At 57.5% G+C, this 15,733-nt stretch overlaps 3 protein-coding genes and 1 pseudogene across 8 annotated transcripts in view; 1 reads left to right on the top strand and 3 right to left on the bottom strand.

Annotated features, from left to right (window-relative positions):
• JPH3 (junctophilin 3) overlaps positions 1–5,182 on the top strand; it is a 111,349-nt gene extending 106,167 nt beyond the window's left edge. The window contains exon 5 of the mRNA XM_012466073.3: positions 3,452–5,182. Within this exon, the coding sequence (XP_012321496.1) occupies positions 3,452–3,532 (81 nt within the window). The 3' untranslated portion in view covers positions 3,533–5,182. The remainder of the gene's footprint in view (positions 1–3,451) is intronic.
• Positions 924–3,318, bottom strand: LOC135271883 (uncharacterized; annotated as a pseudogene).
• On the bottom strand, positions 3,655–11,180 carry LOC105726487 (uncharacterized). Its single transcript, XM_064369943.1, is given in 7 exon segments — positions 3,655–7,896; positions 7,898–8,001; positions 8,004–8,057; positions 8,059–8,341; positions 8,343–8,482; positions 8,484–8,671; positions 10,748–11,180. Coding segments are annotated over 7 exon segments (1,320 nt in total). The 3' UTR covers positions 3,655–7,778.
• Positions 11,181–12,975: 1,795 nt separating this feature from the next.
• The window catches only part of KLHDC4 (kelch domain containing 4), a 60,783-nt gene continuing 58,025 nt past the window's right edge, over positions 12,976–15,733 (bottom strand). For 5 of the 6 annotated variants that reach the window (XM_064369962.1, XM_064369964.1, XM_064369965.1 and 2 more), the window contains 3 exons: positions 14,655–15,057; positions 13,493–13,612; positions 12,976–13,233 (listed from right to left, as the gene is read on the bottom strand). In XM_064369962.1, the coding sequence (XP_064226032.1) occupies positions 13,494–13,612; positions 14,655–15,057 (522 nt within the window). In that variant the 3' untranslated portion in view covers positions 12,976–13,233; position 13,493. Of the gene's footprint in view, positions 13,286–13,492; positions 13,613–14,654; positions 15,058–15,733 lie in introns of all 6 variants that reach the window. The other variant, XM_064369963.1, reaches the window with a different exon arrangement.

The raw sequence follows: 15,733 nt of genomic DNA, 5'->3' as shown, positions 1-15,733 counted from the left end.
CCATGGAAAGCTGGGCTCGGACCACTGACCCTGGTGCACAGAGGGCTCGGAGCAGTTTGCTTTCTCTGGCTGAGTGGAGGCCCTTGCTGCTACCACACCTCCACTTCCATCTGCACCTCAGGTCCCTGCTGGGCTGGGAGGTTGTGGATGCGGTGAGCCTGGTACTGCTGTGGCTGCTGTGCCCCCTGGGCAGGACCTCACCCTCTGAGTGGCATCCCCAGGGCGACAGTTTACAAAGCCCTGTGCTGTTTGTAGCTCAGCTTGTTGGTTGAACAAACTTTTTTAAGTTTCTTGGCTGGGCACAGTGTCTTAAGCATGTAATCCCAACACTTTGGGAGACCAAGGCAGGCGGATCATCTAAGGTTGTGAGTTCGAGACCAGCCTGGCCAACATGGTGAAATCCCGTCTCTACTAAAAATACAAAAATTAGCTGGGTGTGGTGGCACGCACCTGTAATCCAAGCTACTCAGGAGGCTGAGGCACGAGAATCTCTTGAACCTGGGAGGCGGAGGTTGCATCGAGCCGAGATGGTGCCATTGCACTCCAGCCTGGGCAACAAAAGACTGTCCCAAAAAAGAAAAAAGAAGTTTTTCAAGCCAGGGTCCCCAGGACATGCAGGGTCCAGTCCCCAGTGTGAGAGGAGGCACGTTTGCCTGAGTGATGATGATGGCCACGATGTAGACTAGAGGGGGCGGGCCGGCAGCTGGGGGAGTCTCTACCAGGTGCAGTGTGGAGCCGTGGGGAGGGTGTGTGAGGCCTGAGGATGACGTCCAGACGTGTTGCTTTCACAGTAACGGGGATGAGAGATGCTCACTGGCAGCTTGTCCTCAAGTCCAAATGCAAAACTGCCAGCCGGGGCCAGGCAGAGACAAACACTCAAACCCATCATCACCGCCACCGTGCTGAGTGGTGTGTGCTGGCACAGACCTCTTGAGGAAACCATGCCAATGCATGGGGTGGCCAAAGTCTGGCCAGGCCCCAGACAGGGCCACGAGCAATGCAGCCCAGGGCATGTGGTGGGCAGCTCCTGGAGAACACAGGGAGGACAGGTGGGCACCCAGGTGTGGGCGGGACTGGACCAGGAAGAGGGGCAGCAGCTTGCTCAAGGCCGGGTGTCTGCCCCAGGGCTGGGAAGGGGCGAGGGTGTGGCTGTTTTAGGTCACCTACTCCAGCAGGCCCCCAGGGGAGACCAGCCTGGGTGCTGGGCTCAGGGCTGTCAACGTCAGCTGCGACGTTGCGTCATCAGGGGCACAGCCCATGCACAGGATGAAACTGACCCAGGAGGCAAAAGGGTCCCTTGGCCAAATGGTAGAGCAGGAGGCTGCTTCTTGCCCATGGGATGTGGCATCCGAGCGAGGTGTGGGAACCACAGGCTGACTTCCCAGGAGGGATTTCTCCCACTGGGGCCCTGAGAAGTAGCCCCTGGTCCTCATCCCTTCCCTGAAGCCAGTGTCAGGCACTGCGCTGAAAGTGTAGCCATGGAGAGCTGACTTCATTGTGGGTATCTGCTTTTTTGGGGTAGCTTTACTGAGAGAGAATTCATGCACTATTCGGTTCACCTGTCCAGAGTATGTACAAGTCAGTGGTTTTAGTGTATTCTGCTAACTATCTCGATCAGTGCCATCACCTGAAACCTCAGAGCGCGGTCATCCTGTCCCCTCCTCCGCTCCTGGCAGCCCCTGCTCTGCTTTCGGCCTGGTGGGTCCTGGTGCCTGGCTTCTCTCGCAGGATGCGTCACTCCTGCCCGCTTCCTCTGGCTGAGTGGCGGCTGCTGTTGCCTGGACCATGTTGTGCTGCCTGTGCGTTCGTCCGCCGATGGACAGCTGGCTTTGCTTCCACTTCGGGGCTGTTTTGGACCCCACTGCGGGGGCCATGTCGAAGGTTTTGAGTGAGTCTTGAGTTTGCCCGCTTAGATTCATGCCTGGGAGTGAACTGCTGGGTCACAGGTAGTCTGATGAACTCTCTTCCTCTCTTAGAAGCCATCGCCTGGGGGCTCCCAGGACAGCAGGTGCTTCCTGCTGTGGGTGGGCGGGGGGACTGTTCAGGCTCCCCTCATTGGCTCCTTGCTGTAGGCTGGAACAGGCCTTGCCTGAGGCCACAGGCTCTACTCAGTCTGCAACAGACAACCCATCAGGTCTTTGAAATTTGACCACAAAAGGGCCAGACTTGGGGGCTTAAAGGAGTCCGCCAAAAACCACTCTGGTAATGGGGAGATAGGGAGAGCAGCCAGCGCTGTGGAATGTGCGTCCTGCGACCTTCAGGAGAAGACCTGGTCTGTCTGCAGCACACCACAGCTGGACCTCTCTGTGCTAGGAAGTGGGGGGCTCAGTGTGCTGGGTAGAAGTGGGCTCTGAGCAGCCTCCTGCCTCGGGCAGGTGCCCACGCCACTCCTTACCCCAGTGGGGTCCACCTCTCCTTCCAGGACGCTGTGAGAGGCAGAGCTTGGTGATGGGGGAGGCCAGCGCAAGTGTCCTCTGGAAGCAGACCCTGGGCAAGGCTGGAGTTCCTGGGTCGGGGCCACCTTCTAGGAGGTGCTGTTTCCTGTATCTGCAGGGTGGCCCCCACTGCCTGTCCTTCCAGGGGACAGGAGCTTCCAGCAGCCTTTCCCAACCTCCATCCCCGAGGGGCCCTGCTGTCCCTCACCCCTGCCTCGTATGAGCAGCAAGTGGGGAGTAGGCTGCAAGAATAACTGCAGAAGGGCACCCTAGGAACAGGCTCCGGGGGGAGATGCGCGTCTTACCTGGCCCCAGCAAGCACACGGCAGGTGGCAGCTCAGTCTGAATGCCCATGCTATGCTGCCGAAGGCGGAGCCTGGCACTTAGGGCTCTTGCAGAGGCTGAGGACTCGTGAGCAAAAGCACTCGGGGACCGTGGTCTAAGTCAGAGGCAGCTTGCAATTGGACACAGCCGTCCAGAGCCAGTTGACAGGAGGGGAGTTGTGTTGAGGAAGGTGTACTTACGCGCCTGTGGGAGACCTCTGAATTCCAGGGCCACTCTGCTGGGCCACATGTGACACTGGCTGTGGCAGCCGCGAGGGCACTTCTGAGATTCTGATCACAAGGCCCGAGGTCCCAGTTCCACAGAGCAGGAGAAACCTGCTGACTGGCACAAATGCAGCCAGCACCGAGACGCTGGCTTACAGGGAGGCCTGGGTGGTTCTCTCTAAGGGGGCCCCGCCCCGGAAGAGCTGCTGCTCAGGTCTCAGGGCTGCCAGGGAATTCCAAGACCAGCAACCTCAGGCTTACAGGCAGGAGGGGCTTCTCTCCCCAGTCTGGACTCGAGGGGCTCGGGTTCTGGTGTACCTTTGGGGTCCAACCATTTCTAAAACCCTCACTCAGACTTTCCCCCTCCTGGGTCTGCTAGTTTGGTGAAGAGAAGTGGGTGGGAGGTGTGGTGGTCCAGGCGGAGGCCCCTGCGGCTGTCACTCACCTCTTCCTCTCGCTCTCTTCCAGGGCTCAGCTCCTATCCTGGTGGTCATGGTGATCTTACTCAACATTGGAGTCGCCATTCTGTTTATTAACTTTTTCATCTGATGAGATTGTCGTGGTAGCAAAAATAGAAAACGAGTGGGAAAAGGGGACATCATGAGCAAAATCACAAGCAGGGAAAGACCGCAACTCGGACAGCCCAGCGACTCCCAAGTCCTCACAGAAGAACCACATGATTGGGTATCACTCACAGTTTGCCTTTTTTTCTGGGTAATGTCTTTTGGATTTTAGCCAAAATTCTTTGCTTGTATAACACTCTGCTGTGTGGCATGGCAGAAGGAGGCCAGCACGCAGCCCCTCCAGCTCCATGTGGAAAGAGAAAGGATCCCAGCACATCTGTGGTAACAAAGGATGTCATCCTCGTGGTCACATGTCCCAGCTTGGGTGTGGATAGAGGGCAGCCCCCTGAGCAGCTGGCTCCCGTTGACTAGAGTGTGGATTCGCTCCTTCCTCTGTCTAGAACAGATGGGTGACAAGTACGGGTGGGAGGCGTGCAGCAGGGTGGCAGCGGTAGCCCGGCCTTTCTCTGAGATCTGTGCTGCACAACGAGGAGGGGGAGGGACCGGCTGCCTCCTCCCCGAGACACGGACGCAGGCCCTTCCCTCTTCTAGGCACTGCCCTCGGCCTTCCGTGAGAAGCCGACTCCCCACACCGAGTTTTAAAGCAAAGCCCTTTTCTTCTGCTGCCCATTCGCTGTGGGCCCCATTCGGCCGTTCCCCCACCAGACCCCAGGGAAGCCAGGCCCACTGCGATCCCGGAAGCCATGGGGCTGTGCCCTGGAGTCGGCCTGGTGCCAGGGCTCTGGGTGTGTGCGCTTGGCGTGCGGGGTGGACGCATGGGCTTCCGTGTCCCCAGCAGTGAGGGCCCTCCAGGACGCCTTCTCCCATGGTTACTGACCTCCACGGGTTTTCACATCTTGGTACTGTGCCTGCCTCAACTTCCCCGACAGATATGCATATTCCTTCCAGATGCCTCAGTGCTACACCAGAGCGGGCCTGGTCTCAGGACGGGAATGCGGTTCCACCCAGTGGCTTGAGACTTCCTGAGAAACTGTAGCATATCCAACACCTCCCCAAAAATGGACAATGTAACTTGTTTCGGTCCAAAGCAGGTTCCTTATGTTTCTGCCTTCCCCGCCAGGGTCGCTCCATCACCCACACAAAGGAACAAGGTTTGCCAGGATGTCCGAGTGCCCCGTGGCCTTGGCTCTCACGTGCATGGATGTGCCTGAGGGGTCCAGGCACGGCCACACATGGGGCCCCGTGCCTGGGGAGGCGCTGCAGGGGCTCCCCGTCTGGCCGTCTTAGGGCCACAGCCCGCCTTCTGGACTCTGCCTTGCTTTGCTTATGTTGAGCTGTTTCTCTGCTACCTTTCGAGCAGACTTCTTTACTACACTGCACTGGATTGCTATATTTTTAACCAGAAATAAACTAAAGATTAGAGCATGTTCCAGTTAAATTCAGTTTTGTTGTTTTCCGTTACACGTTCACTCCCTGTTCCTTCTGGCAGTCTGGTTTGGGGGGCGCAGGAGAGGGAGGGAGAGCTGGAGGGCCTGCATTTCTGATCATGTTGCTTTCTCAAGGGATGTGACTCCTTTTTGTACATTTTACTTTTCCGATTTTTTTAAATACCAAGTGGTTGCTGCAGACCTAAAGTGAACCAAATAAAGATTCCTGCTCTTTGCAGCTCTAAGAATCACCCCTGCTGGGAGATGTGTTTTGTAATTGTCTGCAACTCTTTGCAAAGATCACAGGCTGCTTTAGTATGTTCCAGAAACTGCATGACACACAAAGGTACCTGTGAGCAGAATACACGTTCACATGAGACGCGCGCGGAAGCAGGGTTCTCTGAGTGAAGCCTTGCGGATCCAGGCCTAGGGGCTGTCATCTGCTGCCGTGCACAACCTAGAAAACGAAGCCAAGGCCCGGCCCCTTGCCTTCCAGCAGCAAAGGCAGAGGCGAGAGCCAATTCTCCATGAGTTACAGGAAGATTCAACCAGGCTAAAATGCACCTGGTCAGAGAGAATCCAATCTGTAATTCGTTTCCAAATGGGGTGATTGATTAAGGAGAAGGCCGCTTTCCCACCTGTCCGGAGCCTTGGCCTTCCTTGACGGGCACGCTGTCCTTCCACACGGGCGCAGGGCTGTGTGCTTCCCTCCACACAGTTGGGCACGGCAGCGTGTGCCAGGCTGGCTGCTGCTGCATGAGAACCTGACAAGTTTGCATTCGGCCCAGAGCAGCCTGCTGAGAGCCGTCTTCCTCCCCTACAGCTTCTTCCAAGCTTTACATGTACAACCCAGAGGCAGGAGAAAGAAACAGCATCCCCTCGAGACAGCAGCGTGGTCTTGGGTGTGGGGGTGGTGGACTGCCATGGGCTAGGCTGGCGTCTCCCTATCCTTGCCACCCTGCAGACAGGTCCACCTCTGGCCCCGGAGCAGATAGGGACCCCAGCCCTGTCCTGGAAGAGCTGGAGAAGACCCTCTGCCCCAGGGCCTCTGGTGACCCTGTGTGTGCCCATGGCTGGCCAGTTCTACTTACCAGTCTGTGCACCGTGGGTGGACCAGTGCCTTCTGAAGCTCAGGAGCGCACAGAATGTGCCTGGCTAATTTCGGGCACCTGAGACATTATCCATGCTTTTGGATCTAGGACCGTCAGGTCACAAGATTCCCAGAGACACAGATCAGGCGTGCAGTGCCTGAGCCAAGCTCACTGACAAGGGGGACGGAGATGACGTGGAAAAGCAGGGCAGGTGCAATGACGGAACGCACAGCTCCCCGTCCTCTGCACTGCAAGCACACCGCACAGGCAGGGCCTCTCCTCCTGTGGCGTTCCAGCGGGGGATGTGAAGATACACACTGTGGAACAGCGGGCCCTCCCCTGTGTGCACTCAACTCACTCCCCGTGAGGCCCCAAGCCAGGCCATGGGTCAGCTGTCCACAGGGCGTCCACAGTCCAGGCCCTAACCACACTTGCTCCTTTTCAAGAAGCACACGGCCACCCCACCTCAAGGAGAGCCTGAGGAAAAAGCCACGTGCTTCCGTTTGTCATGCTTCTTCAGTTCAGGATTTCGGCTGTCCTTGACTACTTCCCTGCGAAGTTTCATGGTCAGCTGGACCCATGGGAGTGAAGAGGCCTTGGGGCCTATGGCGGCCCCCAAGCTGCTGGCGCTCCTGGGCTGTGTCAGGGCGGCACATTCAAGACCTCTCCCCCAGCGTCTTCATGGGACGGTGTGGATTCCACCCTCACACATGCACTAAGTCGAGCTCATGTTCGGCTTCTTGGATCCTAAGTCTGGTGCGACTGTTCTTGCCTTTGGTCTTGGAGACTTGGCATCAAGGTGCCTATTAGATGTTTGGACATCACGTTCCATAGCTGCAGGAGCTGTGACCGCTTCTCCCTTCAGCCGGCTGACAGTGCCTCGCACAGCACGCTCGAGGACATCAGGACACTGCCCTCCCACGGCGCCTTTAGCCTCGCCCGGGCCGGGGTCTGCCCTCTGGCCCAGGCCCAGGCCCAGAACCCCAATTCCAGAGGAGGCAGAGGGAGGAGGTTAGAGGGCAAAGGGATTCAGCTTCGGCACCTGTTTTAGCTTCTCTGGTGCCCAGGCCATGTGTTAGGCGAGGCAGTTGGTAATCAGAAACTCAGGAAGCGATCGTTCCCAAGTGCCAGGAAGGTTGCTGGCTCAGCCTTCAAACAGACAAGGCAAAGTGCAGCTGCCTTTGTTTAAAAGAAAAAAAGCCACGCTGTATTTTAACAATGTGCCCCATGCCTAGAAAATGAACTATGGCACGCACACCGGGGCGGGGGCAAGTGCTGGAGAGGGACAGAGCCAGGGTCCAGGGCAAACCAGGAAGCCCCCCGAGGGCCAGCACTTTCTGACCAGTAGAGGCAAGGGCTGGCACCTGGTGCTGGCTGCAGAGGGACAGTCAACGCTGCCACAGCAGAGGACCTCAGCCACCCTGGTCAGCAACAGGGTAGCAGGGTGCTCAGAACAGGCAAAGCCACGCTCTGGAGAGAAGTGAAATGCTCCTCCCAGACTGCGGCCTACCCATTAGGAACACATGCTTTTTAAGGCTGTTTCTTCATGAAACCCAAAGTAGAAGGGCCTGAGCTGTGAAGGCAGAAACAACGTTCTGTGCCAGCTTGTTCCCAAGCCTGGGAGACACAAGCAGCCCCGTGATGGGGACACGTCATGCGGGAGCTCACTCCATGTGCGTCTGGGTGCCAGGCCCAGGCTGCCGGGTTTCTGGGGTTGGCAGAGCAAGCCAGGCAACAACCTCACAGCCCTACCTCACAGCCCCTCATCTGCCTCAGCCACTCCTGGCATTTGGGATAAACATCCTCTCTCGGACACGCCCTTCTCATGAGCCCAGGCCACCCGCTCAGGCCCACACCGCCCGCCTGTCCGCCATCCTTCCTTCCTGCCTTGACTGTGCCTCAGCTGCACCACCACTCCTTGTTAACAGCCGCCATCCACACCGAGGAAGCCTCTTCAAGCCCAGGGAGTGGCTGAGGTGGGGCTCTGCTGTGCATCTGCTCCCCGGGGCCCTCCCAGCAGTGGCTGGTGGGTGTTCTGCTCTGCCCTTCTTGGTCATCTTCCGGGGCCTGCAAGGAAGCTCAGCCCAGTAGTCAAGCGGCTCCTTGCAGATGTTAACACTGGGTCTGGTCCCTTGCAGAGAATAATGCCAGGTCTGGCCCCTGTCGACCTGAGGCAACCATTGAGAACTTCTGACCCGTAAGATCAGAACAGTCTTCGGGTCCCAGAGCTTCCTGCACGATTTTGTGTGGAACTGACCAGGAGATTCCACCAGAGCTGGGTTCAACCATGATCACCAATGGCCTCCCAGCCCAAAGCTGCCTCCCCTGACCACTACGGCCAACTCCTCCTCCACAGAAGCTCTGCTAGGCACCGAGGAGGGCTAGTCTGCTGGGGGCTCCCAGGCTCTGGGTCAGGCTGAGAGAGGAAGAAGGGTGTGAGGCTGCAGGGGCAGGGGGGGTGAGCCTTGCAGGGCAGTATCTGGCCCATCCTGCACCCCCAGACTGGGAACCCCCAGCTTTCTTGCATGGGCATCTGGGGAGCCCGGTCCCCAAGTGCGGCCACATCAGAGCAGACTACCTCACGCAGCACCTTCTCGGGGGCATCCACGGCCTCCTTGGGGGCTGGCACTCTGCTGATGCCATCCCCTCACGGACGCAGTGCGGGCCTCTCTAGCTGGACTCTGCTCACCTGAACCATCTACTGTTTCCACGGAAACCCCATCCCCAGAGCCCAGCAGAGATCAAACCCGCAGGGGCCTCTGGGCTAGGGGAGCCACCGAGAGGACACACCCTCGCTCACCCTCACTCCAGCTGCGGAAGCCTCACCCTGCTGCCAACACCTCTGCAGGAACTCGGACCTAAAACGGGGTTGACCCACGTTTTCTTCCAAGTGTGCCCCGGCACATGTCAACTGTCTGCTACTACCGTGCACAGTCATTCTGTGCAGTGACAAAGAGAGAAGTTTTCTCAAAGACGAAGTGGTTTAAAGTTACCTGAGCCTTTTTTCTTTGCTTTTAGCTGGAAAGAGCTTGGTTACTTACAAAATGAAAATCAAGTAATTTTCCTAAATAAATGTAACAGTTTAAACCATACTGTTAGGAAAGCAAGAAACACTGTCAACAGTGAAGAAAAACGTTGCTCCTTGTAGTAATAAACAATGTCTGACAAAAGCCTGTCTCGTCTCATGACAAACCCGCGTCTTTACCGGCAGTTCTTCCACTGCAGAGCTGCGTGGTGGCCGTGGAGACAGAGCTGGGTGGCGCGTGGAGGCTCTCCTGGCTTCTGAGCAGGAAATGCGTGGTGACCACGAATCTCTAGTGAGTCCTGCGGTGTCCCCGGTCTGCACACACAGGGTCCTGTGTTGCTGGCTCACCCGCGGTGGCCGGACCATGCCTCCCCCAGCCCCAGCTCCTCACTTGGGAGCTACTGCGTCTGCAGGCAGTGTGGGACCAGGGCTTGTCACAGCCTGTCAGTGAATGGAGGACACAAAAATAACTGGAGAGGCAGGCTCTGCCCTCTGGGAGCGCACGGCGACTTTTTAAAATGCAAGCGTTCATGTAATTAAACGTCCCCATTTCTGTCTCTCAGGAAGCGGCTACTCGATCTCCTTCTCCCCAGCCAGAGCTCTGTAAACCTGCGCCTCTCAGGCCTCAGTGATGCCTCCGAGTCCTGCCTCTATGGGTGGCTCCCCTGGGTAGCCTACAGCCAGTGGGGGCTTGGAAGGGCTCTGAGGGTTTAGACAAGGAAAACGAGGGGCGTGAGCTGGGCTTGGGGAAGCTGGGTCACTGTGGGACCTGCATGGCCCTTGGCCGTGACCGTGCATCAGCTTCCAGCAGGGACTGCTTGTGTGCCTCGGGACACCACTGTCAGCAGGGTCCCAGTGACCCAGTGTGGCCAGGACCCGGATGGCACTGCTGCAGCTCTCGTCAAAGAGAAATAAAGGTGACTGCAACCTGTGCCAGGAGCCATCTGGGTTACGAAAACGAGACTGGCTTCCAGGACCCACGGCCTCCAAACAACTCTTAAATTCCCCAGGAGAGCAGCGGCCACTAACAAGTTCCTTCTACGCACAGAGGAAGGCAGGCTGAGGCCGTGCTCACCACAGCTAGAACTCGGCCCCTCCGCCATCCCCCAGTCCTTCCAGGGGAAGGCAGAGTCTTCTCTGATGAAAGCCATCAAGCACATGGCACCACCTTCTCACTGCAACACCCGAGGGCCACATCCAGCGCAGCGTCTCACATCGTTACCTGAATGTCACGTGGAAGGTGGCTCCTGAGGGCACCCTCCAGCTCCCATGCATAGTCCTGGAAAGGGTCTCTCTCACCAAAGGCATCTTGGCATTTGGTCCCTCATTGACTCTGTAACTGTCACCTAGCCAATGACATCCTGCTGATACCAACTCAATTTTAAAAAATCAGATGTCAAACTGCAATCAACACTGCTCTCATCTAAAAACAACACAAACTAACTGCCCGACGAGGATTTCTAAGTGCAACGGGGGTTCCCTTGATGACCGTTCCATCCAACACCCTCCCCCCACTTCCCTACAACCACCAGGAAAGCCACCACTTGTGGCCAATTCCCCCCATTCATCCTCACACAGAGCATGGCTTACGTGGGAAGCGGGGAGAATGGAGAACAAGACAGTTCATACTGAAGATCCCACAAAGCTCTGCCAGGAGCCGTGGCCCTGCTGCCAAGTGAACCGGCCAGATGCCTCACCTTGCACGTCCGCCCACCCTCCAGGGAGGGGTCCTGGGGCCGTGGGGGAGGGCTGGAGCTGAGGGAAAGGCTTCCTAACAGCCAGCAGCTCACCACACCAAGGAACTGGGCGAGAAGGCAGCACCAAGGATGGCATGTCCCAGAGGTGCTGCATCTGCAGCTCCTGGGACACAGAGGCCCTGGGCTTTCGTGCCGGCTGCTCACGCCCTTTGGCGGCTATCTGGACACTGAGTGGTTCAGTTCCGTAAAAGTGGGCTCCAGCAGACAGGGCAGACCACAGGCCTGTGGGGCAGGCACAGCTCTGCAGAGGAATCCACCATCCTGCGTGTCGTTCCGTGTCCCCCCCAGTTCCACATTTAAGGTGTGCTGTTGGTGTTTTAATGACAGTCACGGCAGCCGCTCCGTGCTGGGAGCTTGTCTGTCTCACCTCCATTGGTTCTGATCAGCATCTTTCATTCAAACTAGATCTTCAGCAATAAAAACAAAATGCTTTCTGTACCAGATAGTGTACAAGAAGTTTCTTCCTCTGGGCTTTTGTCATTTTTCATTCAAAACCTGGTTGATTCAAAAACATGTTTCCCTGGAATCCCATCTAATTAGTGACAGGCTCCTCTGAACAAAAAACAGTTTCTGCTAACAGACAACTGCATTGAAGCCACCAAGATCTTTCCATTCCTTCCTCCAAAAGCATGAGGGAAGAAAGAACCAGCCACACAGCAGGGTCTATCTTCCAGATGAGGAGCCGAAGAGCCCGGGCAAGCCTAGGCAGGGCGTGTGGGGATGCAGACACGGCCGCCTGCGCTCTGGCTTCTCAGCCCCGCCCAAGCACCTCCCAAGCCGCTCAGCAGACAGTGTGAAGCACCCTGATGCCCAGCACTCAAGACAGCATGCCCAACTGGCTGCCAAAGCCTGATAACACAAACCCAAGCTGCAGCCCTCAGGGCAGATGGGGAGGACCAGCGCCTGCAGCCTCACCCCGGCCGCACTGCCACCTAGGTCTGGACGCAGCGGACAGGTGTCCCAACCAGGAAGCAGGCAGTGCCCAGAACCTTCCCCTTTCTCATCAGCTTTCCCATCAAGTGAGAATGGAAGTCTCAAGCGAGGTCACACGCATGGCAGTGGGCGGGGCCCTCGGGGCCAGTTCGAGTGCCACCTACCCGTGCTTCTGGAACACCTGGCTGACCAGGGAGCTCAGTACGTGCCCGTTGCAGAAGAGCCAGCCAAGTGCCTGATATAATCCTCAGAATCGACAATTCTGAAGCCGCTGCCCCAAGGTGACCTGGGTGTTGCTGGGCCCGCCTGGAGCCTCAGTGAGGACAGAGCGGCCGAGGGAGCACGGAGGTGCTCGCAGGTGCCCTCCGTCCAGTCAGCTTCTAGCCCTCTCCCAGCGGCACTTCCACCTGCTCAATGCTGGCTCCACCAGGAGGGGAGTCTCCTCACCACCCTTGTTTTCAATCCCACCTAAGAAACGGGACGACAGTGGTTATGTCAACCCCATCATAGAAAACTGTTCAAAATATTTTAAGATACACAAAACACTGCACCAGGTGTGGTTTCAATACTCACCTTTTGATCTCAATTATGCAAATCAGAATTGGCCTTTGGTCTCGGACGGGAGCACGCCTCGGTCAGGGGTCAGCGCACCATAGCCTTTGGGGGAAAGGGGGCCACAGCTCTGGAGCCAAGAGGAGCTGGATGGGGACACCCAGTGGCAGCCATGTGGGGACTGTGGGAGCCCTTGCCCTCCGGACTCCCTTCCTGTCATTTTACAAATGCCAACCCTAAGCCCAATGGGGACAGGGACAGGGATGGCCCCACACTGCTCCCCCAAAGACCGTGCAGTGGCAGGGGAGCTCCCAGGAGAGGCCGCGCTGCACGTGAGGAGCCTCTCGCCACGAGACCTGCAAGGAGCAAGCCGGCAGTGCTTCGCACAAACGAGAACCGGGAAGCTGTGCCCTGGCCACAGCTGTGTCTAAATTTCTGGGCTTCAAAGGAAGATCCCGGGCGTGAGGATGCACAGGCAGCAGGACCTCTTCTGGTTTCGCAGGGGGAAAGGCCCACAAAGCACAGCGTATTTCAGGGTTTCCAGCGCAGAAACCTGCTTCCCGAGGGCCCCTCGTGTCCATGGTTCCACCCTCCAGGGCAGGGCGGCCTTGCCCTAGGCCCAGCCCTGACCCCAGGAGGACTGCGGTGTGCCCAGGCCACACAGAAGACAACCTTCTCGGTGGTCTCGTTTCAAGTTCACTTTATTTTACACAACACACAGGCTGCTGATGGAATCCCCCTGCACCGCACTCGGTTTAACTTACGGCCCAGCACAGCATCAGAGACTAACTCATGGGAGCACGTTTACACCCTGGCCTGACCCTCTTCAGCACCTTCTCCTCCTGTTCATCAGGGCACAGGCTGCCGAGAGCGTCACCCAACACGGCTGGGTTCTGAGCAGACGTTGGCGCAGCACTCTCCAGGCGCCCCCGGCAGGGGCTCTTCAGATGCGCAAGGAGGAAAGAGAGACACTCATTCAACCACAGGGGAGGCCTGTGTAGGAGTTTAGAGAAAACAGACCACAGGAGCTGCACTCATTAGCAAGCTGCCCAGATCACTCCGGGCACCACAGTGTTTAAGAATTTGAACTTGCCTCACAACATCTACAGAACAAAGCTGAATTCTACTAGAAATCCGATAAACATGAAAAGCCTTTCACCAACACCCGGCAGCCGCCACCCGTGAGCCCACGCCGCTCACCTCAGTCCTCCGCGCTGCTCTCCTCTGCACTGTCCTCATCCCCACGTCCACCCTCGGCGCCCTCGACCTCGTCCTCACTGTCCTCTTCCGAGTCAGTCTCCTCCAGCCACTCCTGAGTTTCTTCAAAAGCAGAATGAACACACAGATGTCAGCACAGCCTGGGCAGGCCAGGGGAGCTGGGGACGGTGGTGGCCACTTCCTGAGAAGATATTCCATGTTCTTAGGAAGTCGGCTGGGTGCAGTGGCTCATGCCTGCAATCCCAGCACTTTGGGAGGCTGAGGTGGACAGATCATGAGGTCAGCAGTTCAAGACCAGCCTGACCAACAATGGTGAAATCCCATTTCTACTAAAAAAAAAAAAAAAAGAAAGAAAGAAAAAAATTAGCCAAGTATGGTGGCATGCACCTGTAATCCCAGTCACACAAGAGGCTGAGGCAGAATTGCTTGAACCCAGGAGGCAGAGGCTGGAGTGAGCCAAGATCACGCCACTGCACTACAGCTGGGTAGTAAGAATGAGACTCCCTCTCAAAAAAAAAAAAGAAAAAGAACTATAATGTGAAATCAAACTCCTCTTCCCCAACTACCTTTAGATCCACAAAGAAAACAGAATGTGTCCCCCTGGGCCTTAGGGCAGAGAGGCAAGACGGCAAGCACGCAAAACCACCCCCAGAAGGGAGCAGCTGGCCAGGAAGGCCTCCTGCCACCCTCCCCCTGGCTCACAGCGCTCTTGGAAAACAGCGAGCATCCTGCACCAATGGTTCGCACCATTCCCCAGATTTGTGGATTCTGCTTTAGTTTTAGTCTCAGATCTTTAAAAACTACGTGGTGGCTTGAGCCCAGCAGCCGTTGGGGAACAAAAGGAGGATGTGAGACTCAGCAGCAGAGGGACCCTGGGTCAGGCAACAAGGCCAGAGGTGCAGACCCAGGGCCTAGGCCAGCGCAGACGGCCACCCACAGACGAGCACGCTGTGGACGACAGAGCAGCAGACCAGAACCACGGCCCCCGTCAGCACCTGGGACGAAGGAGGGATGTGCCCAGGGTGGGCCCCCCTTTCCACCACAGGGTCCTGTTCTCACGTCGCTCTGACCGTCGCCTCTGGGCAGCTTGCACGACTGTGGGCTCTGGCTCCCATGCACAGAGGCACTAAGCCCCCTGGCTTACCTGGGTCCATCTCCACCAAGGCCTTCCATGCCTCCATCCTGTGCAGGTCCAGGCAGTGCAGGTCGCTGAGGGTGACCTGGCGGTCGCCGGCCTCAAACATGCCCCCATAGACATAGAGCACCCCGTGCTTCACGGCCAGCATGGCATTGGAGCGTGGACACGGCCCGGGCACGGGGCTGCCGGCCTCCTCGGAGCTGTCTTCATCCTCAGACTGGGGCTGCCCCACTGAGCCTGGGGCGGCCAGCACCTGCTTAATGGTGACCACGGTCCCATCCTCAGCCACCACCTCCTTGACTACCTCCACGAGCCCTTGGGCGCTGGCTGTCCCACACGCCTGCTTGCTGCCACCTTCGGGCTCCTCTTTTCTGCCACGCCTGCATTTTTTCTTCTCGGACTTGGGTCCCTATTAACAGACCGAGGGAGCAGAGAGGCAGCAGCTTCAGCGAGGCAGGGGTTGGTCTTGCTACACCCACGAGGCCAAGCAAGGGTTTGCAGTAACCGCCCACAAGCATGGAGAGTAGGTGACCCAGGAGGACACTGCCCCTGACTGCTCTAGATGCAGGTACTTAGGGCCGCAGGGGCATGCTCCTATCTCCCACTGGCCTCAGCATCCACTATGGGGCTGGAGGAGGAAACACCCCTTCGCGTGTCCTCACTGAGGGGTGGCCCCACACCTCCACTGAGAGGTGGACATGCTTACCAGACCCCAGACTCAGTGCACCGGCCCTCAGGCTCCGACGCTCATCTTGGGAAAACTCAATCCACCCACAGTGCTGGCTCCCAGAAGGGCTAGGGAAGCCAGGCTGAGGCTTCCTCCCCTTTCCCAAGCAAGACGGATGGTGGAGCCCACAACCCCAGCAAACAAGCTGTAAGTGAACTACAGACAGCGAGCCGGAGAGGGGCCCTTCCTCACCAAATGTGTCTAAAGCAGAGCTCTCGGGCCAGGCTGTCTCCTGCAGGACACCTGTCCGTCCCTCTCTGTCCCACTTTCCTGGCTGTGTTGCAGGGGTCAGTCTGCACCCTTCCATCACAAAATGCTGCCAACTCATGAGACGATATTTGCCAGGTCACCTCCAAAT

Source organism: Aotus nancymaae, unplaced genomic scaffold, assembly GCF_030222135.1.
Source record: "Aotus nancymaae isolate 86718 unplaced genomic scaffold, 86718_ANA_hifiasm-v0.15.2.pri h1tg000095l, whole genome shotgun sequence".
NCBI classification, from domain to species: domain Eukaryota; kingdom Metazoa; phylum Chordata; class Mammalia; order Primates; family Aotidae; genus Aotus; species Aotus nancymaae.
The sequence above is the reverse complement of the archived record's forward strand: the minus strand, read 5'-3'. Positions and strand labels throughout refer to the sequence as shown.